The sequence below is a fragment of the Quercus robur genome, chromosome 6 (assembly GCF_932294415.1).
Source record: "Quercus robur chromosome 6, dhQueRobu3.1, whole genome shotgun sequence".
In the NCBI taxonomy this organism is placed as follows: Eukaryota; Viridiplantae; Streptophyta; class Magnoliopsida; order Fagales; family Fagaceae; genus Quercus; species Quercus robur.
In genome coordinates, this window is record NC_065539.1 from 2,879,092 (window position 1) to 2,902,455 (window position 23,364).

General features: G+C 33.0%; 1 protein-coding gene across 1 annotated transcript; it reads left to right on the forward strand.

Annotated features, from left to right (window-relative positions):
- Positions 1-10,200: 10,200 nt before the first annotated feature.
- Positions 10,201-10,850, forward strand: LOC126689625 (26S proteasome non-ATPase regulatory subunit 6-like). Its single transcript, XM_050384856.1, has 2 exons — positions 10,201-10,447; positions 10,546-10,850. The coding sequence occupies exons 1-2, from the start codon at positions 10,312-10,314 to the stop codon at positions 10,815-10,817; spliced, it is 408 nt and encodes a 135-aa protein (XP_050240813.1). The 5' UTR covers positions 10,201-10,311; the 3' UTR covers positions 10,818-10,850.
- The last annotated feature ends 12,514 nt before the right edge of the window (positions 10,851-23,364 follow it).

The following is a 23,364-nucleotide window of genomic DNA, read 5'->3' on the forward strand; positions in this document are numbered from 1 at the left end:
AAGAATCCAAGTACAATGTGTGAGAGTGCCTTTTTCATGACACTCAGGCCCAAGGATCCCGGGCCTAAATAAAAAGGAGGATTTGGTGAACCGGGCCTTGACTCACCGCAGCTAACGAGCTGTTTAAGAATCAATTGGGATGCAGAGGATGCTCCTGACAATATAAAAAAAATGACAAGCAAGGATATCGAAAAGTGCCAAAGATCAACAAGGTAAATTCAGAAGGAAAGAAACAGGATTAGCAAAGTGATAAGAAATTAATGCTGAGGGGATCCTGGGAAATATGAAGCATGTTTCATTAATACATTATCTGTTGGATTACAGAAAGCTCACTAGGACATGATACAAGGTTCAATCAAGCTCAAAAATTACAGTCTTGAATGGCTATTTCAGCCTTCAAAACTTGCAAAATTTGATTCTTGTTGAATCCGAGTATGTGCAATAGTGGCTTTTACAAGATACCGGGAAGCAATGTTTGTTCTTCCCTTAGTATTTTCTCTTCTCCACAGATTTTTTTGATAGTTTTTTCTAGAAAATTTCTTCTTTCTTGTGTTTCTCTCTTTTTTTCGCTGCCCTTCTTCACAACCCATCACCTCCTTTTATAATGGATTTTTTTGGTCTTCCCGGGGAACCGTTGGTTCCCCTGTTTTGCCCTTTTGCAAACAGAGCATGTCCTGTTCCCATCATCTCGATAAGTCCCGTTTCCGTTTTTTTCTCATTCTTTCCTTCTTTCAGCTCTGATTCTTTTGAAAGTTCCTAGTTGGCCATCTTCTTTGGGATGTGCTGAGGTATGCCCTTCTCGGCATCTCTATTTCTGGCGTCTTCCACTTTTTCCCTTTTCTTTCCCTTCTGGGCGGAATCCTGTTCTGTCATTTTTGAAAGTCGTTTGTTATCATTTTTCTTCCCTGTTCTGGTTCCCTGAGGCTTTTTTTCTGTCTGTGCCATGAGAGGTCGCTCGCGTTCTTCTTGCTTTTGTTTCTTGTTTTCTTCTTCTGTCTTTTTCTATCGAGCTGTCCTAGTCTTCCTTTGTCTTTGTGCCTGAAGGGATCTGCGCCTCTTGATGGTTCCTGAGGATCCTTACTTCTTATCCCTTGCCGTGGTTCTTTTTTTGGATACTTCTTTGTCTGGGCTTCAGGATCCTCTGGGCCTTTCTTTTATTCCCTCATGGGTCTCCTGTATCTACTACTTTGAGCTTAGCTTGAATTTTCCTTTTGGGCTTGACTTATTCTTTTTGGGCTTATTTCACTATGATCCTTTTCAGACCTCAACACAATGCTTCTAGTGCAGGTGGAGGGGAGTCCTCCATCCAAATTAATTCTCTCCATCTATCCTCATTTGGATGTGTTTATTCACAAGGCATAAGTTTTAAGGCCAAAAAAAAAAATCTTTAATTTTTTCCCAATGGGTGTTGTTGACTCTTGTGACTTAACATATCATCCAATTATGCTAAAGTTAGCTAAATGCCTAATAAAGCAAATCACGTGGGAGGCAGGTGTCTTTTTATTTATTTATTTGTAATTTGATATTTAGAAAAAAAAATTAAACTGTAAATGTCTTTATTAAAAACAATGAGGTGTTAGTTAAGCCACATAACTTTTACCTAGGAGAGTTATCACAAAATAAACCAAATAATAATTACATACTTAAAGGTATGCAGTATGCTACATGGATGGTGTCTATGATGTGTTTTTTTTTTTAATGTATCAAAATATCAATCATGCACATAGATAGAAAGAAAAAAAAATCTAAGAAAAAGTTCCACGAACATTATGATGGGTTTTAGACTTCAAGCAGTGATGATGAATATTCTCTCCAAAAAAAAAAAAAAAAAGCAGTGATGAATATCTGCCATGGTCCCACTTATAGATACCAAATAATGTTGGCCAACATAATCCATTTCCATGCCAAAACTGACCTTGAACAACATACCATATCAGAATCGGGTTGACCCAAACCCTAACGGGTAGCCCTATTTAGTTGAAAGCCTCTTAGAGGCTGACAGCTTGACAGGTAACATAACCCTTAATGTCCAACTGTGCACGGTGCACCTTCCATTTCTTCCCCAATAACAATAAGCAATAATCAAAGGCACCCAAAAACTTTATAGTAATAGCTAGGTTTCACCAAATTTTATTATATATATTTTATACTAATTTGATGCTTTAACAATCATAAAAATAAATTTAAATATTTACTTATTAAATTATTGAAGTGGAGCTAATCAAATTTATTATCATGTCAATTTGTAAACTTTTTATAATAAAATTTATAAAAACTTATAGTTTTTATTTTTATTTTTACAATTATTGATATAACATAATAAGATTGGTGTTAGTAAAAGTAATGTTAGTGATAAGATCAAGTGAATGTAATATTGTTTTAATCACAATCTTTCATATCTACAGTTATGAGGAGTAATGTTAGGGAGTATTGAGTAGAGATACAATATGTTTCACAACTGTTAATATAGTTTGTTTTGATTAGATCAACATCACTTTTTCTAGATGACACAAATTTTATTATACATTAATCATAACAAGTTATGTTTTTTTTTTTTAAAGAATAAATAACAAAATTTTATTCAAGAAAAGAACAAGTTTATACAATATACAGCAAGCCAGCATTTTAGACCACCAATGCTAAAAGCCTAAAACAGCTAGAAGAGCTATAGAACTTTCTCTTCGCCTAACAAACAACACAATGTTTATATACAAATTTACATCAAAGATTGCCTAAAAAAAAGCAAGATATTCCTACAAATACTCAAGCGAGGCTTCCATAATTAGCTTTTAAAAATTCTTAAGTATGGGGGCAACAGGCCTGGCTAAAGAAGGGAGATTAAGATGTGGAGAACCGTAGTAGGCTTCATTCCGCTTACTTCAAATAATCTAGCAGGTTGTGAAAAATATTATAGTCTCTAGGTCATTTTACCTTTGCACTATTTGGTCTACCACTTCCACAAATGAAAGATTTCAGCAATGAGTCATGATTTCTCTCGAGCATGTGAACCTTCAAATCTCTTTAGAATACAAAAAACTTAGCAGAACATGATATGTTGTCTCCACCCCATCCTCACAACATCCACAACCCAGTATCAGACAAATTTTTTCTCCTAATCAGGTTAGCTTTAGTAGGTGGTATGTTTCTACAAATTCTCCAAATGAAAGTTTTGATTTTATTACATACTTTGACCGCCCATATCAATTTCCATATTTTATTGTTTTGCAAGTGATTGGATGATTGGCCACAAAAAAAAAAAAACTTAGTTGTTGGATTCGGATCATCTTAAATGCACTTTTTTACCGAATTGGGCTATGTGTTAAAAGTTGTTAAAAAAAGGTTGTGTATTATGACTAATTATTATGAAAAAAAAATGTGAAATTTGTTATAACAGGGCTAACGCATATTTTGTGATGATAATGACTATGCCAGGAGGGTGCCACCCAAAAGGACCCAACTTTTTATGAGACATCCACTTCCCGTACTGTTCATGTTATAAAATATATATTATGGTCCCCCGGCCCACTAGCTATTTCCTCTTTCTGTGTTCTAAACCAGGTTGAAACAAATTAAACAATAAGATAAGAAAAAAAATTTGCACCGCTCTACCAATCACAGCTCGTGGGACTAATATTGTAGCCAATGTGACACCAGAATTACTCATAAGATAATGTAGATTTAGTTTTGGTCAAATAAGATAATACCCATGGTCTGTGAGGCAAAAGCTGTATAAGCACTAGTGAATTGAGGATCCAAATCCACTCTATAAATTCTCCCCTTACAGCCACCATATCCCTACAAGAAAAAACAACCCATAGTTTCTCTATTTCACCATTTCAAGCTTTCTTCTTTTTTTCTTCTTTTTTCCAGTCATGTCGTCCATTGGTTTTAGTTGTGCTGAAGTTTACGTGATGAAGAAACGCCAGGAGGAAAAATTGAAGAGAATGGAGGAAGAGAGAGCGAAGATAGGAGAAAGCAGCGAGGAAGAGAAGAAAGTCAGCGGTTCTACACTTGGAAGGAGTAAAAAGGTTCATCCGGGAAATTTTCCATCCCAGAATTCTGCTGGAAAACCTGGAGATCAGGCAGGCCATAATGTGTCTTAACGAATGGTTTCCAAAGCTTGACTGCGTAATATAGCTTAAGGGGCATCCAAACTTGTAAAAATGCTTGGCTTGGTTGTGAGAATATGTATATATTAAATTTATCCTTGTTTCACCTTTTAAATATTAATAAAAAAAAGTTGCATCTTATCTTCAAATTTCTAGTTTCCATTGTTTTTTTACCTTACACGTCTACGAGCTTCAGACCTTCAGTTAAGGGTAATATTACGAGCAGAATATTTTTTACAATTTTTGATATAGTTTGTTGTAATTGAAGCAGGATAACTTTCACACTGATAATTGTGAAAAATTTTGTGATCCTTAAATTTATTATTAAGTACTGAACAGGGATAGTATTATGGGATATCTGCATGGGTAGGTTATCTCAACCTGAGGTATTGGACTCTGGCAAATTTTGTTGTTCTCTTGCAGCCCGGTACTGTTAGCCACCTCTTCTTATAAGACTCGGCTTGGGTTCAGTGCATCTGAACACCGGACACTTCCTTCTAATAACGAAGTGACTCGCTGGTTCATGACATAAGACCCAATGGACATTGGCAGCTTCTAGTTGGCTCGTGGATGGCCGCTTGGTATTTCAAAGATGCAAGCGTTTTTTTTGCTGAGAACTAGGAAGCGTTTCAAAGCTTTGGTACATGTTTGTTTGTCTATGTATTCCAGCTGGTTTATTTTATTTTTTATTTTTTGTGGGAAAGATGTGTTTATACATCAGAGATATGTTCGTGATTCGGCTTGGCCCAAAGCTTAAAAAAAATTTGAAACAATGCTGTTTTGCTCAGAAATCAGAGTAAATCCTTAAATCTTTCACTCCTCTTTGAACTCTCTCTCTCTCTCTCTCTCTCTCTCTGAACTCCTCTTTAATAAATACATGTATCCTTGCTATATTGTATCCTAAGTTTTTCAGGAATTGTCATATCGTACCTATACCAAAAGACTTACCTATGCTTCCTATCCACACATGCATTGTAATCATCTTGGATTAGCTTAACTAGCTAGCAAGAAAGTAACTCCTATAAGTACATAGACTTCTACGATATTTTTGTTACAAATTAGTAAAAAGTAGTTGGTAACAGATTACCTAAAATAGGGAATGGGTGAATATAGGTAACCAAAACTAAAAAACACCAAAAAACCTAACAGCTTTAACTTACCCATTTTCCTCTTAAGATGGGTTTTAACTATAGTTGTTCCCTATCTTTAGGGGGCACTATTCATTCCTTAAATATTTGTTTATTATTTTTCTGTCTTGGTAACTATGATAAAGTAGAGTGAATGTTTTGAAAAGTGAGAAGAATAATAAAAAATGAATAAAGAAATAATATTTAAATAAAATAGGGTTTCAATTCTTTAGAATAAGGAATTTGATGTGGGTGAAAAGCAAAAATGGTTAGCTAAAATAGGAAAAGTAAGTTCTTATCCTAAAATAGAGATAAAATTTAAGTAATCTACTACCAATGCTCTAAGCCACTAAAAGTATGATAAAAAGTCCTTGTGATTGATACACTATTTTTGTCATGATTTTTTTAAACAAATATTAATGAATCTTATGAAAGTCTAATACAAATTAATGTGATAATGTTTTTGTCAAGATATAATACAATACACATATTTGATAAATGGGATAATTACACATTACCCACCTGTGTTTTACCTCTAATTCTAAATGCCTACCCGTGGTTTGAATTTTGACACTTTGCCCACCTGTGATTCTCACCGTTATTGTGCCGTAACCCACCTCTCTACTTTCCGTTACTCTAACACAGAAAATGTAAAAACAAAACCCCAAACGGATCAAAACACTCCTCACATGAAGAACATACACAAACACATGAAGAACATACACAAACATGGATTGAAAAAGGCAAAGATCAATTTCAATGAAAAAAGCAAAGATCAATTTGGCATCTGAAACTTTTTTCTCTTTACATATGTTTAGTATGAAGCAGTAAGTTTTTCAAAAACCTATATCACTCTCACTCAAATCTTGAATATGAAGAACATACCAAAAATTTGAAAAATTATAGGAAGTTGAACCCAAAATAAAACATCTAAATCATCAATAATAAAAAATCGAAACCCACTACCCACTGCCCCTACCACCAGCCACCACAGCCCACTGCCATAGCCACCACCGCCCACAACCTCAAACCCCAACCACCAAAACTACAAACAAGTCACAAACCCAAAATCAAACCACAAACAAATCACAAACCCAAAATCAAATCACAAACAAGTCACAAACTCTAACCCATAACTGCTGAACCACCAAAACTGCAAACAAGTCACAAACCCAGGCAGTGAAACCGAGTGGTGGCATCGGGATTTGGCGTCTCTGTCGGGTTTTGATTCGGATTCTAGGTGTTTTGGGTGGACCGATCAGACCCACGCCGAACTCCAAGCAATTGACCCACGCCGCTCCCAAGAACTCGAAGAAGGGTGCAGTTTCGTCGCCGCTGAATCCGGTACTTTCGTGTAAAACCTCATCGTCTTTGGCACCCCAGGTGTCGAAACGGGAAGCTTTGATAGAGAGAAGCAAGAAGCCGAGCCGGTCGGAGTTGGGACCGGTGGGGAAGAAGAGAAGGAGGGAGTTGGAAAGAGGGAGGCGAAGGAAGGAGAGCTGCCGTCTGCATAATGCTAAATCTGTATCTCAAAGAGGGTTTTTTTAGCTAATGGCTTTGATCGATCCACGTTCAAGTGAGTGGAGACTTTTGCTAAGTTCTGGGAATTTTTTTTTTTTTTTTTTTTTTTTTTTTTGAGAATGAGTAAGTTCTGGGAATTGATTACAACTTTTGGTTAGTTTAGGTAACTAAAAGAAAATATGTCGCCACTTCGATCAATTTATTATTTAAATAAATAAATATAAAAGTAGGGTTGTTAAACTTTTGTTAACAGTAGCTTTGTGTATGTTCTTCATGTGTTTGTGTATGTTCTTCATGTGAGGAGTGTTTTGATCTGTTTGGGGTTTTGTTTTTACATTTTCTGTGTTAGAGTAACGGAAAGTAGAGAGGTGGGTTACGGTACAATAACGGTGAGAATCACAGGTGGGCAAAGTGTCAAAATTCAAACCACGGGTAGGCACTTAGAATTAAAGGTAAACCACAGGTGGATAATGTGTAATTATCCCTTGATAAATAGAGTACGTTGTCACATCATTTTATAAGATTTATTTATATTTAGAAGAATAAGGTTTTTCTTTAAATGAGAACAGAGAATCTCCAACCTTGACGGTTCAAAATGTATCTAAAGTTATTTATCTCAATGAGTTATATATTAAGTCACTTAAACAATTTCGTGATTTACATGAATTTTAAAAATGTAATGCGACTAAAAATAAGTTAATCAGAACATATAAATAATTTTATATAATTTCTTATATCATAGTCAAAAAATGAGAGAACTATCTTCTGTGTCTTGTATTTAGAGATATATTACATGATAAAATGCACAACAAATAAAAAATTCAAAAATATAGACTTGAAAAGTTGAAATACAAATTCAAATATTATCTAAATTCTCACGTAATGATGAGATGGAGGAATTACTAATAATCTACATTTTTTAAGAAGCATGATCTATTTTCGAGTCGTCTAATCTGTGAAAAGTGATATAATCTACTAATAATCTACATTTTTTAAGAAGCATGATCTATTTTCGAGTTGTCTAATCTGTGAAAAGTGATATAATCTACTAATAATCTACATTTTTTAAGAAGCATGATCTATTTTCGAGTTGTACCTAACCTGTGAAAAGTGATATAATCTACTAATAATCTACATTTTTTAAGAAGCATGAATATTAAATATTGCAAAAATTTCAACATCAATAAACGGGTTAAACTCCGAATCTCTTCTCTTGAAGGATTATTTTATTTGGTGAGAGAAAGCATATCACTTCCTATGTTCCTCAAAGATTAAAAAAACAAAATGCAAATTCAAAACCAAATCTCTTCTATTAATGGATTATTTAATTTGATGAGAGAATAGATATCACTTTTTGCTCCTCCTATAAATTTTAATATGAATGGAGAACCAATGCATGTGAAGTGTACTTCATCATTATTGAGGTCACAAAAAATAGAGGCCATAAAGGGTGAGTCGCAAGCCGCTCATTTGAGTCCCACTATCTCTTCCATTTAGAAGTGCACACTGCAGGGATTGCAATTTGCAATGACCATCTTAATCAATTACACACATGATTTTCAGTCGGCACCAATGGTTTGTATATATTACAAAGAAAAACTTGCAACCTTTCTTGGAAAAGAGTAAGAATATAATGAATTGGACCTCACAAACTTTGTTGGTTTGTCGTACACGTGATTGACTTCAATGAAAAAAAAAATATTTCTATCAAATGATATCACGTCAACAGTATCAAAATCCAATAAATGAGAAACATATGTATATAAAAATGATTATCTATTAACATATGTCTTCCATTTGTTAGTGGAATAATTATTTTTTGCTAAATTGTCTCACTTATTGGATTTTGATACCGCTAACATAATTTCATTTGATACCAATTACCTTCTCATTCAATACTTATGTTATTAAATTGAGGAATGTAAAATTCCAGGGTATATACTTAAGAGTGTTCGGGTAGCTAGGCTTTTGATGTTATTCTTTGGCCTTTATTCTGGCAGCATTTTTTGACTTAGAGTTATTTTACTTTAATTTAGAGAGGCCCTAATGTTCAAATATGTTTGTTTGTTTTTGTTTTTGTTTTTGTTTTTGTTTTTGTTTTTGTTTTTTAAGTGAAACCAACAGGAATCACCTCCCCCCAAAAAAGAGTTGTGATTGGTGTCACAGCTTAAGACTTAAGGAAGTTGTGAATAAGCTTGTGGAAAAAAAAAACGTGTTTTGAACTTTGTAGCATAATTGAAAAAAAAAAAAAAAAAATCCGCAAAGGCTAAAAGGAAAAATACAAAATGTTTTACCTAATTTATCCATAGATCAAATATTTCTTATAGAGTGACTGAATTGGCACTTTTTAAATTTTGAATAGAAATATTTAGGTAGGAGTGTGCATCTAACCCACCAAAATTGACTTGACCCTTGGTTTGGGTTATGAAAATTTTTTTAATATTGGGTTGGGTTGTGTTTGGGTCATAACAATCACAACCCGCCTAACCCGACCCAACCCACCTATATATTTAAATTTAAAATTATATATATTTAAAACTATATTATATAATTAATAATTTTTTCACTTATTCAACTCTTCCTATATAAAACTCAATTGCTTCGCAAACTCTAACAATCTTATTTCTCTCTTTGCTGCCTTCTCTTCCCACTCTCTCACTCCACTAATCTTATTTGTTTATAACTTAGTTAGGATACTAGTTCATGTATATTTTGTTTATCAACTCAGTTGGATATATTTTATTTATAACTGAGTTAAAATACTAGTTTATGTATATTTTGTTTATCAACTTAGGTAGTAAATAAGATATATTTTTTGCTCAATTTAATAATAATAGTAATAATAATAAAAATTATCCAACCCATGGGTTCAACCCGACCCAATCTGATCCATGTGGGTTGGGTTGGGTTGAACTCCTGTGATGGATTAGGTTGGGTTGGATTTTTTTTAACTCATCACGATGGGTTGGGTCGAAAAATTCTCTTAACCTGACCCAACCCAACCTATGCACACCTCTATATTTAGAATTTAAATCTCCCATTATAATATATTATTATTATTAGGCAAAAATGAAAAACTGACCCTCTAACTTTTAGCTTTTGTCATTTCAGTCCTCTAATTTTGAGTTTTGTCATTTTAGTCTTTTAAGTTTCAATTTTTGTCAATATAGTATTCTGTTAGGTCTCAGACTCTCAATTACTACCTCCGTTAAGTTTGGCCCTTTTTTTTTTTTTTTTTGAAAATAATTTTTGTAATTAAAAGAAAATAAAAAAAAAAGCTTGGGGAAAAAAAAAAACATGGAACTGGAAGGTCCCCTTCAGTCTTCATCCTCAGCCTCCCCATTCTCTCTCTCTCTCTCTCTCTCTCTCTCTCTCTCTCTCTCTCTCTCTCTCTCTCTCTCTCTCTCTCTCTCTCTCTCTCTCTCTCTCTCTCTCTCGTACACCGAAAATACTAATTAAACTCACGGCAAAATAATATCCTCACTCCTCAGCCAAAAAGCCCCAAACAGATTCCGAAGCCAGTAAGCCACTTGTCCTCTGAGTCGACAACGGCCATGGATAGTGAGGAGGGAACTCAGCAACCGCACCTCGTGCTCGTTCACAAGCTCTTCCTCCTGAGGCACCCGGATGTCCGGGACATCGAGAAGGTCCGCCTCAAAGATGAGGTCTTCGCCGTCGTCAAATCCGACGGTAACTCACCTTCGATTCCTCAACGATTCTCTCTGAGTCATTCCTCCAATTCCACCTCACATTACTTTTTTTTGGTTTTTGTTTTTGTTTCTGTGTAGATATGGCTCCGTTGTACAAAACCCTAGTGGCCGATTCAGTGTTAGAAAGTGATCAGGGGCTTCTTCACAAGCTAAAGAAGGTGGGTAACTCAAATGGAGCTGTATTAGGTTACCTTCTGCGAGCATGGGTCGATGGGCTTGGTGGTGCTATGCCAGATCGCAACCATCAATGGGATTGCGGCTCTCTTTGGTGTGGTGTTTGCTTTGGGGTTTGTTTGTGCGTTATGGGTTGGTTTGTTGAAATATTGAGGTTTGGTGGTTGTCTGCTTTAAAACATAATGCATACATGATGGTGGATTTGAGAGAGAGAGAGACCAATCTTGAGAGAGAAAGCAAAGAACGAGGAGGCTGAGGATGAAGACTAAAGGGGACCTTCCAGTTCCATGTTTTTTTTTTTTCCCAAGCTTTTTTTTATTTTCTTTTAATTACAAAAATTATTTTCAAAAAAAAAAAAAAAGGGTCAAACTTAACGGAAGTAGTAACTAAGACCTAACAGAATATTACATTGACAAAAATTGAAACTTAAAAGACCGAAATAACAAAACTCAAAGTTAGAGGACTGAAATGACAAAAACTAAAAGTTAGAGGGTCAGTTTTGTATTTTTGCCTTATTATTATTATTATTGTTGTTGTTGTTGTTGTTGTTGTTGTAGTATGTGTAAAAAACTTATACCATATCATATATAAACATTCAAAATCAAATTATTCAGTCTTATTCATTATTACAATTATAAAACCTCAAATTATAATCAATCTAATATATATAATAATTACTATTTATGTTTGTAATTATTATTGACCACAAGCTCATTACTTTTGTTAATTAATTAATTATGAATTATTTAAGTCCGCTAATGATCTTGAAGGGAAAAGTAACGTACCAAAAGAAGTTTACCCCAAAAAAAATAAAATAAAAAAATAAAAAACGTACCAAAAGAAGTACACAAAAGGACAAGCCCGCAGCCAGGTCACCCACCACTAACGAAGATTACACAATTAAGTACAGATCTGTTCGGATTCTCAAAAAAAAAAGTACAGATCTGTTCGCACTTTGCCCAGCTTGGTTTACCTTGAATCCGTACCTTCAGATGTACTGACCCTGGCCTGGACCGTAGTTAAGGATAAACTATCTCCCTAACCCTCTGTCCATCATCTGGGTGGCTGGCTTATGCAACAGGAAAACTCTTGTACGACGGTGTCATGGGACCGTCTTATACAATGTTTACTCTTTTAGTCATATTAGTTTTTTTTTTTTTTTTTAGTTAACACACATGTTCAAATAAATATATAAAGCTAAATATATATCATTACGTTTAATTCTTATATGCTTCTAGAACACAGAGAAATAATGCTCTCTCTTTTCATGTTCATGATAAATCCCACCATAAATTTAAGGGTCATGCTAACGAGTGCTCTTAGGACACTTGTTAAGAATTCATTTTAGGAAAGTTTTGACATCACTTTTATGGAAAATGAAAAAATCTATCAAAACATTAATTTTTCTTTTCTTTTCCTATAAAAACTTTCTTTAACTGGATTCTTAACCAGTGCCCTAAAAGCACTCGTTAGCATTTTCCTAAATTTAATTAGTGGATATTATCAAATATGTAAGAAGAGGAAGTATTATTCTTCGTGCTTTAAGGGTATTTAATAATTACTCATCATTTACTATTAATAATTGAATATAAAAATGCCTCATTTAAATTTTTGGTTTATTTCCTTAAAAAAAAAAAAAGATATTGGTTTAGATTGTATTGATTCAACCTATAAATAATCCTGCAATACTTGGTAATCAATCGTGAAACAGACTTTACTATTTAACTTCCTTTAAAAGGAATTTCAGCCATAGTTAGATATTTATATTTCACTCATTGTCCATAAAATATTCTAAATATCTTATAAATAGATAATGTGATGAATTGAATTTAAAATTTTTTAATTTACGTCACCCTCCAAACTAACAAGCCCACCACTCAAGTATCCCCTCAAAAGCTTGATACTAACTCTCATTCTCCAAAGTAAATGAAAATCATTTTCTACCCCCTTATTTGAAAAGGAAAATTATAGATTTCAAATATGGTAATTTTTTATAAACTAGTTTGCCACATGGATAGTACATCAAAACACTATTAATTAGACAAACAAATAAAAAGCAATACTAATATTTGAATAATGCTAGGACTACAAATATATATATATATATATATATACATACAACTTTTGTCATAACTTGTCATGTGGTGAGTTGTGCCCAAAATTATGTGGTGAGTCGTGCTCAAAGTTGTGAACTCTATTGTGATCCTAGCATCTTTTTAATATTTTATAATGAAAGAGAGAGAGCACTATCTATTTCTTTTTTTGACTTTGATTGCTACAATAATTCAAGTATATCTATCAATTAAGATGACAGCAGAGTAAATGAACTTTTTTGGGTCCCATGGATGATCAATCAATGTTTCGTCTAACATTGATTTTTATTTCCTTAATACTTTTATATATTATATGCTAATAATGCAGTTCGGTAGGTATAGTGGCACTTGGTTATAAGTTGTATATTCAACGTTCCACTTTACTAGGTTTATAAATTAATAGCCGTATTAGAATCTAAAACCTACAAAAAAGTAGAAGTTATAATTGAGGTTGACACAAACTAACCCACTAAGTAATTTATATTAGTTATATGACATCGAATTAGGTAAACTAATTTGCCACACATGTGTCAATTGTCAAAGCCAAATACCATCGTTTCTTCCAGCCTCGACTTTGAGAACTTGTTCTTCAATAATATCTTCAAGATACCCATTTCACGTGTTTGATTGTTCTTGTTGTTTTTACATGAATCGAGAAAGTCATGGCCGGCAACTCGATGAAAGCTACAAGTATCTAAAGCTGTAATCAAGCAACATGTCATCAAAAAGAGAAACATAATGAAGATACTATCTAACAATAGAGATAATGAAAATTTTGAGGTTAGATGAGAAAGGAGGAAGAGGAGTTTTTGCTTCCAAAAGCAAAGAAAAACTAGTTGTCATTTGTTGAATGTAGTCTACATAAGCTTTTTGTGTAGAAATTAATGAAGATTGAAGATTGAAGTTTGGTAAGATGCAGGAATGGAGCCAGAATTGTTTCTTAGGGATCAAAGCATGAAAATAAATTAATAAATAAATTTGACCATTACACAAATCTACTAAAATTCAAAATTAAATTAATATATTGAAAATAAAACTAGAATTTTTCAAAAATTGACAAAAGGTAAACAAAATAAAAATATATAAAATATTTTTTTTATTCAATTTTACTCAATCATTTGTGATCTATCAAAATGTATGTAAACATTATTTTTAATCACAACAACCATCTATGATTGATTCACAATAATTTTATTTTTAATGTAAACATTTAAAGATCCATTATTAAATCATGATTTATTTTGTTGCCACTAGTTGTGACTAAAAATGTTTGTTTCAAAATTGCAATAAAAGTACGCCCATTTTATAAAGGAAATAGTACCAACCATGAAAGTTTAAAATTATGTTTAATATCATTGTATGTCCAAATACTGTTCTTACTTGGAAAAAAAAACACTTATTATTGTTGTTATTAATAATAATAATAATAATAATAATAATAATAATAATAATAATAATAATAATAAAAGGTAAAAACATAAAAAGCAACAAACATTTTTTTAGGTGGAATTAGGTAGCACAACATATATAGGTCAGTGACAGCATTGAACTGAAAGTATTGAACTTTTAATTTTAGATCTCAAACTTCAGTAAGTAAACTGTATGTAATGCCAAACATATATAGGTCAGTGACCATTTTATTCTTCAGATTCTTTGGGTCAGCTTTCAATTTTGAAGGGTTAGTTTTCAATATATTGAATCTAAGTCCCAAACTTCAATCCAAAACTAGTTTTCAATTGAATCAAAAGTCCCAAACATTAATTCAAAACACACGTAGCGCAGACAAGTCAAGTGACCTGTTTATTTTTTAGATTTTCTGGGTAAACTTTCTATTTGAAATGACTAGTTTTCAATTTTGGGGGGCCAAATATAAATATTTTGTACCTTACTTTCAAATATATATACATAATTTCAAGGGAGGCATGGCCCCCCTTGGACTACAAATAGCTCCACTCCTGGTCAAATGAGTTGATATTAAAGTTTTTTTTTTTTTTTTTTTGGTTGGTTTTTATAGTATTTCAAAGGCATAATAAAAATCTTCTGATTGAAGATTGAAACTAATTTGGTTAATGAATATTGACAAAACTCTATCTTTGAACACTGAACAGTAGGACTTGTGGGAAAAAGGGTTGCTTTGGGTTTTTATTGATTAGGGCAATTTGATTAAGCTTAGTTCCATTCAATTTATTGCCATTAAGGTATTGGTGTCTTCTGAAGTTGCTAAATTTGTAGGATTATGTTAATCAGTATTAAGGAGGATAGGGGTAGCATCTATATTGTAGAATTGGAGTTTGTTGATGGCGTGATTTTGTCTAGTAGAAGTAGAGCTCTTCCCGAAGTGTTTGGTTAATTAGTGCATAGTTAATCAGCATTCATGGGCTCATGGGTCTTGTAAATGTGCTCCTAAGCCCATTTACCAAATTGTCCATTGAGCTCAAAAATAGGTCTAAAGAAAATCTCTATTTCCCTCCAAACCACAACTTTCCCATAAGTGTGCAATGTGGGCTTGGAACCCTTAGGAAAAGGATAAAAATAATCTTCTAGGTCCGGACCATTTCAGCTAGCAACTCCAATCAGGCTTCTTATGTTCCATGGAACCCATCCTGTACTTAGCGTTGAAGAATATTGGACCTTTAATTGCATTTGGACTCAAGGTATGTGGTTTTCTTTCTTGTTGGGCCCAATTGCTTTGGGCTGTTAAAATTGGCCCTGAAAAAAACTTGTTATGGAAACTAGATAAAACCATTTGAAGATTTTGTTAGAATATATGTATTTTTTATTTTAAAAATAAATCGGCTAGATTCATTAATTCGTATATCACATAAAGATGAAATTATTTTAGGATCGTAGGTTGAAATTGTCACCTAAAAATGTAGGTTCCAATTAGCTCAATTGGTAAAAATTCTGATTTATGTCTTAGTCTGATAATAAAAAGCCATATATTATTAGGAGCGAACATCATAAGTTGAAACTCTAAAAAAAACTAAAATTAAATTAGAAATAGAGGAGAACCTAATAAATAGATAAATATTAAAGAGAGTAATTATTTATTTATTTTTTTTTTTTGCCAAACATTAAAGAGAGTAATTAATGAATAGATATAAATTAAGCACGCACAAATATATCGTTAATTTGGTGAAATCATTCAACACCCTATATGTAGGTTCTACACATTGTTGGAAGTAATTTCAGATTCTTGATCTAATAAAATTTCGATCTGGTTTTTAAATATATATATATATATATATATATATGGGAAAGATGTAAAACATTAATTGATTGATTGTTTATAATAATTCCTTATTCGTTCTAGGTAAGCTTTATGTGTGTGCGTGAGCTCACATGTGTGTTCGTTCAAGTTACACTTTTTTTTTTTTTCAGATTACACGTAATATAACTCTAAGTAATGATATACCACATAATAATTTAGTTTGAATTCTAATTGTAAGGACCAAATAAACTAGCTTTGCCCAAGCCCCCTTAGAACAGTGAGTTATACAGTTTAACCTGGGCTCAAATCAATAAAATTTGTAAGAGAGGAAAACAATCAACAAGAGAAGGCATTGCCCGAGGATGAAAATAAGGAAGAAATGGCTAAAGTTATAGAATAGATGAGCAAATGTCTCCCTACAAGCCTGCCTGAGGAGGCCAATGTTATACAAAAGGTTGCATTGTTCACTCTCTTCTCTTAATGTTCTTCTTGTTTCTTTTTCTTATCCTCCAATACTTGTGTCTCGATCCATCTCTATGAAAACCATCTTTTTCTTATATACTCCCCCTTCCTTTGCATCCTGACCTTCCATCTATACCTCCCTCATTTCTTTTCGTGACACTTGTCCCTTTAAACATCTAAAGAAAGTAGTAGATGGAGTTTGCTTAGCTGTAAATTACACTATTCAGGTCACTTTCTCATCAATGCGGCTGATAAAACTGTTGCACACCATTTAATGCAGATGCGAAACTTCCCCTACTCCTCATGATTCCCTTACCTCAGCCAATCCTTCCCACCTGAAGCTCCTAAAAGCCTTTTGCCCCTTCATCTCCCCTTCTTGGGTGAACTCCCTCCTTGGGCTTGTGATGCCCCTATGCCAACACTACAGCTCAACAATCCCTTCTTCGGTCCTCAGGCCCCCACACTAATATTCCACTATTGAATGATCAACTTTTTTTTTATTCTCAAAATATATATATATATATATATGTGCTTCATATATATATAGTTTTTTCCCCCAAAGGTGAAATCCCGATATCTTCTTGATTATGAGTTTACTGTTTCTAAGTCCAAACCAATACCAAGTTATTGATATTTATTATTGAAAATAAAATAATTCTTTTTGTTCATAAGTTTGGTTGTTATGTATCGAAAGTTTGTGAAGATGATGCATATGGAAAGTTTTAATTTTTGTAAATATATTAATTTTAAAAATTGTCACATGTATTAAGTACTACTTATTATAATTATTTTAGAAATGAATAGTTATTACAATTTTTTTATTATTATTTATTATTATAGAAATGAATAATTATCTATAAGTAATAACTATTTGCAATCAAATAGCCAAATAGTTTTATTTTTTTAATATAAAATAAAAATTATACTCTAACTTAATTTAAGTGTATATGTATATGAAACTCATTATTGAAGATTTGAACCGTAATCTTTGCTTTCCACACCCAACAAAAACTTTGTACTCGTGAAGTATAACCATCACACTAAGGCTCCGTTTGGGAGTTCATAAGAGAATGGAATTGAATGGAATGATCATAAAGGAATAGAAATGAATGGAATGTATTTAAGTAAGGGAAATGAATGGAAAATAATGGAATGGAATTAAGCAACCTTAATTGAATGTTTTAAAATAAAGGAATGGAAATGAAAGAAAATGAATGGAATGTAAGTAATCTTGTTTGGGAGCAACATGGAGGGAATGGAATAAAATCATTTTATGACAATATTACTATTAGACCCCTATTTTAAAATAAAGAGTTGAATATATAGGGATATTTTAGGAGTTGTAGTAAAAAAATCATTAAATCTAATTTCATTCCCTCCCATTCCTCCAAATTTCAGAGGGAATGAAAATTTAAGGTTTTAAGGGAATAGAGAAGAATGAGTGTTTCCTCCTATCCATTTCATTCCCTCCCACTTAGGCTCCGTTTGGGAGTTCATAAGGGAATGGAATAGAATGGAATGAAATAATCATAAGGGAATGGAAAGGAATGAAATATATTTAAGTAAATGAATGGAATGGAATGGAATTAAGTAACTTTGATTAGATGTTTTAAAATAAAGGAATGGAAATGGATGAAAATGAATGGAATGTAAGTAATCTTGTTTGGGAGCAACATGAAAGGAATGGAATGAAATCATTTTATGACAATATTACTATTAGACATCTATTTTAAAATTAAGGATTAAATATATAGGGGTATTGTAGGAGTTTTAATAAAAAAAATCATTAAATCTAATTTCATTCCCTCAAATTCCTCTCAATTTCGAGGGGAATGAAAATTTGAGGTTTTAAGGGAATAGAGAGGAATGAGTGTTCCCTCATATCCATTCCATTCTCTCCCACTTAAACTCCCAAATAAGGGAATGAGTTTTCCATTCACTCCATTAAAACTCCCAAACAAGGGAAGGGAAGAATATTCTAAAATTATTATTTTCATTCATTTCCATTCCATTCCATTCCATTCCCTCATCCCAAACAAGACCTTAAACTCTCAAACAATGGAATAGGTTTTCCATTCCCTCTATTAAAACTCCCAAATAAGAGAATGGAAGAATATTCTAAAATGATTTTTTTTCACTCATTTCCATTCCCTCCTCCCAAACAAGGCCTAAGAGTGCACGGTGATAATAACCAAATAGTTATTATACATTAATATATTGAGCAAAACTTAGATACAATACTTAAGTACTGTTCTTTAGATTTTCTTTTTAAGATTCTGTCATGTGAATTTTTTCTCATAGAAAGAAAGTGTATTTTTTAGTTAAATAATTACATTATTAAATCTTAAAAGGAAAACCTAAGAGACAACATCTAAAGTACTATATCTAAGTTTTATCCTAATATATTAAAGGATCTAGTCCTCTCTCTCTCTCTCCTATTAATTACTTTTTCCTTTTTACATCATTGTGAGCTAGGAATTGCAGGTTTTTTGCCCTTGTAATTCATGAGAATGGAAAGAGAAGAACTCACAACATTATTAAAGATGATAACATTAAGATTTAAGACAGACATACATACAACCTCGTCACATAGGCTCCACCATAGAACCTTAGCATCAAAGGAGCTGACATACCTAGGAAGAAACTGGAAATTTTAGCTACTAAAATAGACCCATACAAGAAAGAAAAACAACAATAGTTAGAGTATTCCGTGTTCAGAAAACCCCAACAGACACAAACCCCTGAAAGATAAACAAACCATGACCATTACCAATGTACCTTCATTATTCCTAAAGGCACTCATAGCTTGCTAGGTGATCATTTACTATGATCAACCCCTTCACCACCTCTCTGTCATATTTATCAGATATTCAATCTCTTGCGAGCGCATTGAGCCCCCACTATGTGTATTATTACTATCATCTACTTCCTCTGACCCATCACTTTCACTCCCATCCTCATTCTGGTCTTGAGCTTTTTCCATTTCCCAAGATAACTTCAAGAGAAAGGCAACCCCTTCTTTGTTAAAGCTCCACAGCTTGAACCTGTAGGGCTTTGCCAAAACAGGATACTGAGTCTTCAGCAAGCGGACATCACCGGCGGCTATGACCAAAATGGTCTCAACAGCATCGACGATTTTGGTAAATAAAGTCATCGACGGGAACGCCCGCTGACCATGGATTTCGTTGTAGTTATGCAGGCTTGGCCTCAGCTTGCTATTGTAGATTTGAGTGTGCGCGGGATTCAACTCTCCTGAGAGCATTACGTTAGAAACTAAGCCTATTACAGACGACAATCGGATTGCCCTCAGTAAGCATGGGCTCTCGTCTCCCACAGCAGAAAGTGATCTACCAGGAATGTGACCAAATGCTGCGAGTTTTGAATGAATAATGGCTTCAATTCGAGGCAGTGATTTTGGCCAGAAAGCTTGCTCACTCTCCGGGTCTGGCCATGGTATACCTGTTAGCAAAATAATTGATATCAATTACCCAATTGAAAACAATACATATATACATGCAACTCTCATAATATGAGCATGTCACATATTGTGAAATCAACATAAAATCAATAATTTTCTCATGTATCACATATCAAATATAAGGATCAAATTAGCACGTCTATAAACGACAAGACCCGGAGAAATGTTACTGTAACCGTCCTCTGCTTAAGGACAAAATTGCAAGTAATTTTTACATATGGTGGTACCTGAGTTTTTTGCCAAATAGAGGACCAAAAATGCGTACATTTATATTTGCCGTTGCATGCATTTATAAAGACCAGAAAACCCGTTGTTCTGTTCGAGGTGGCGATTTATGTTGGGTTTCTGACTCCATGTTTGTACCCAAACCTCTTTATCTTTTCAGTTCATTGACAAGACGTACTCCCAGTTAGATATCATATAATTCATATCACAACCTTTATATATTTTAGATTTTTCAACTTTAGTTAATTTGGTCAAGAATTAAGATTAAGTAAATAAATTATAACATAGAAGTGGCAGATATATAGTTTTACCAGAGATATTCTGACTGACATCCTCGTAGTCAGCGTAGTCCATAAAAACCCTTACAAGCATGTTCACCTTATCTTCTTCACAGTCTGGGGCAAGTCTTAGGCCGTACAGGACCCCTGGAATTCCGAACACAAAGGTCCTTCGGCTGAACCGAATTACAGGAGAGTCCTTTGTAATGGGCCATCGATGATTCCCAACTATGCAGGCAGCAACGAAAATGGGATTTACGGTTTGCAAGATCAGCTTAACAACGAACGTTCCTTCACGAACAAATTCGAGACTGCGCTGATCATCATATTCCATCAAAATCAGCGCAGCCCACTCGAATTTGAGCAAGTCTATTATGGTGCCACAAGGGAAGTGGTGGGTGACTGGGTTTTGTGGTGGTGGTGGTGGTGGTGGGTTGTTGCTTGAGGATGCTTCTGAACTCATTTGGGAAAGGTAGAAGGCTGAAGCTGAAAGCTTAGCAAAGAAGTAAAGAGAGAATGATATTAGTAGGAAAAGGAAGCAAGTGAACATTAAGAAAGACAGAAGAGATGGTTTTTTGATTTGGTGATTAGAAGAGAAGAAGAGGGGGGCTTTATATAGAGAAGGGGGGGTTGGAAAGGTGCACTGCGTGTCAGTGAAAGCGTTAAAGTGCATGCATGAGCAAGCTTTTTTCAGTGGCTGATCTGTTTCTGAACCACTGCCACATTGCTTTGGGTCAAGGAACGTGGACGAGGGAAAGAGGTTGTACTTGATTTTACCTTTTTTCATGAACTTTCTGTCTATATGGTTGGGTTTCACTTTATTCATGTAGAGAAGTTTTTTAGATTTTTTGTTTTGTTTTTTGAAATAGAAAGTTTTTTTTTGGATAGGTAGAAAAGTTTTTGGTTAAAGAAGGAACTCGGATTCTATATCTGTTTGCAAAAATAATATTATTAGTGTTTAGCCTAATGATAAAAAGTCGTCTTGACATAAGAATAAAGATCTAATTATAATAAAAATGGACATAAAATGTGCAAATCCTATCACATTGTTAGTTTAAAATATATGATAAGTTATTAAGTTTTCATATATTACAAAGTTTGTCACTCATTTATAATTAGGATTAAATTTATTAGCATTTTTTATGTTAATAAATGAGGCATTTAGAGTTCTTTGTGCATAAGTTTCTTAGCAAAAAAAAAAAAAAAAAAAAAATTCTTTGAGCACACATTAAGTCATTTAAGGATAGAAATTTGGTAAATCTTTCGGTGTTAACTTTTTACAATTTTAATTGTATAAAATTATTTCCTTATTGAAAGAAGAAGAGCATGTCGAAAAAGTCGAGAGCAGATCTATGGACACTCATACTAGATCCTAATAATTTCAAAACAATGTTCAAGTTTAAAAGTCAATGCATGTCAAGTAGATTTTAGAGTATTTGTAAACTTTGAAACTATTGATAATTTTTTATGGTATCAACTTAATAAGAGATCCCTCAAACCTATCTCTATTCTACCTTTCATTTAAAAATCTAAAAATCTCACTTGTTGAGGTCTATTTATTAAGGTAGAGTTTGGACTCACACATGAAGAAAAATATTAGAACTATGGTCAAAAGATTAAATTCACCTTTTTTTTTTTTTAAAGCTTAACATTTTGGAACACTTGATAATTTATTACATATATGATTGAAAGTTTTATGTGACGGAGTTCCAGCATTAAACAAGGTGCGAATGAGAGTTTTATATAGAAGCTATTATAGCGAATTACTATAATATATATGATTATCTACATGAGAAAGACATTTTAAATTTTTTGCGAACTAGTATTAATTTGTCAATATATATAATAATGATATGTAATATTTAATCTGTGGTAATTTATTAATTTACTAAACGAAAATATGTTACTTCTTATTTTATCTTTTTCAATAATGTTCATCACTTACTTTTAAAGATTTGAATATCTGATGTGTCACTTTTTTTTAGATATTTTGTAGGATAAATTGTAGGCGATTCGATTCTTAACTTTTGGTGTAGTCAAAATGATTGGACTTGTCGGTTTTAACATAAGACACACAAAAACGGAAATAAGAATTTTGGAACATTCGAAGGTCAACTTATCTACTAACCTTCTTACAATTGTTGAAAAACCGATAACAATATTTGGGTATATGTCATTCACATTCCGTGATCCAATATAATCATTATTATTACTTATTTAATAGTTTTTCCAAGAACGTATTTTTTATGATATTAATTTTTTTTCAATCAAGAGCTACTTTTCCAATATCCATGGGGACAACATACGACGCCCTATCTTCATTTTGAATATTACAATGATATTTGATATTTAATCTTTAGGAATTTAATAATTTGTTAACGATTTGTACCTGTTTTTTAAAGATATTTTGTAGGATAAATTGTAGGTGATTCGATTCTTAACTTTTGGTGTAGTCAAAATGATTGGGATTGTCGGTTTCAATATAAGACACACGATAACGGAAATAAGAATTTTGGAACATTCCGAGGTCAACTTACCTAGAAACCTTCTTACAATTGTTGAAAAACCGATAACAATATTTGGGTTTATGTCATTCACATTCCGTGATCCAATATAATCGTTATTTATTACTTATTTAATAGTTTTTCCAAAAACGTATTTTGTATGATATTAATTTTTTTCAATTGGGAGCTACTTTTCCAATATCCATGGGGACAACATACGACACCCTATCTTCATTTTGAATATTACAATGATATCCGATATTTAATCTTTCGGAATTTGATAATTTGTTAACGATTTGTACCTATTTACTGTATGAAATATGAATATGTGATGCGTGTTTCAATTTTGTAGGAAAAGTTGCAAACGACAGTATGAGAAATTCGACATTTGATTTAAGCTTAATTAACGGCTGTTTCCTTTTTTCTTTTTTCTTTTTTTTTTTTTTTGGTCTCAACTTTTTTTTTTAAAACC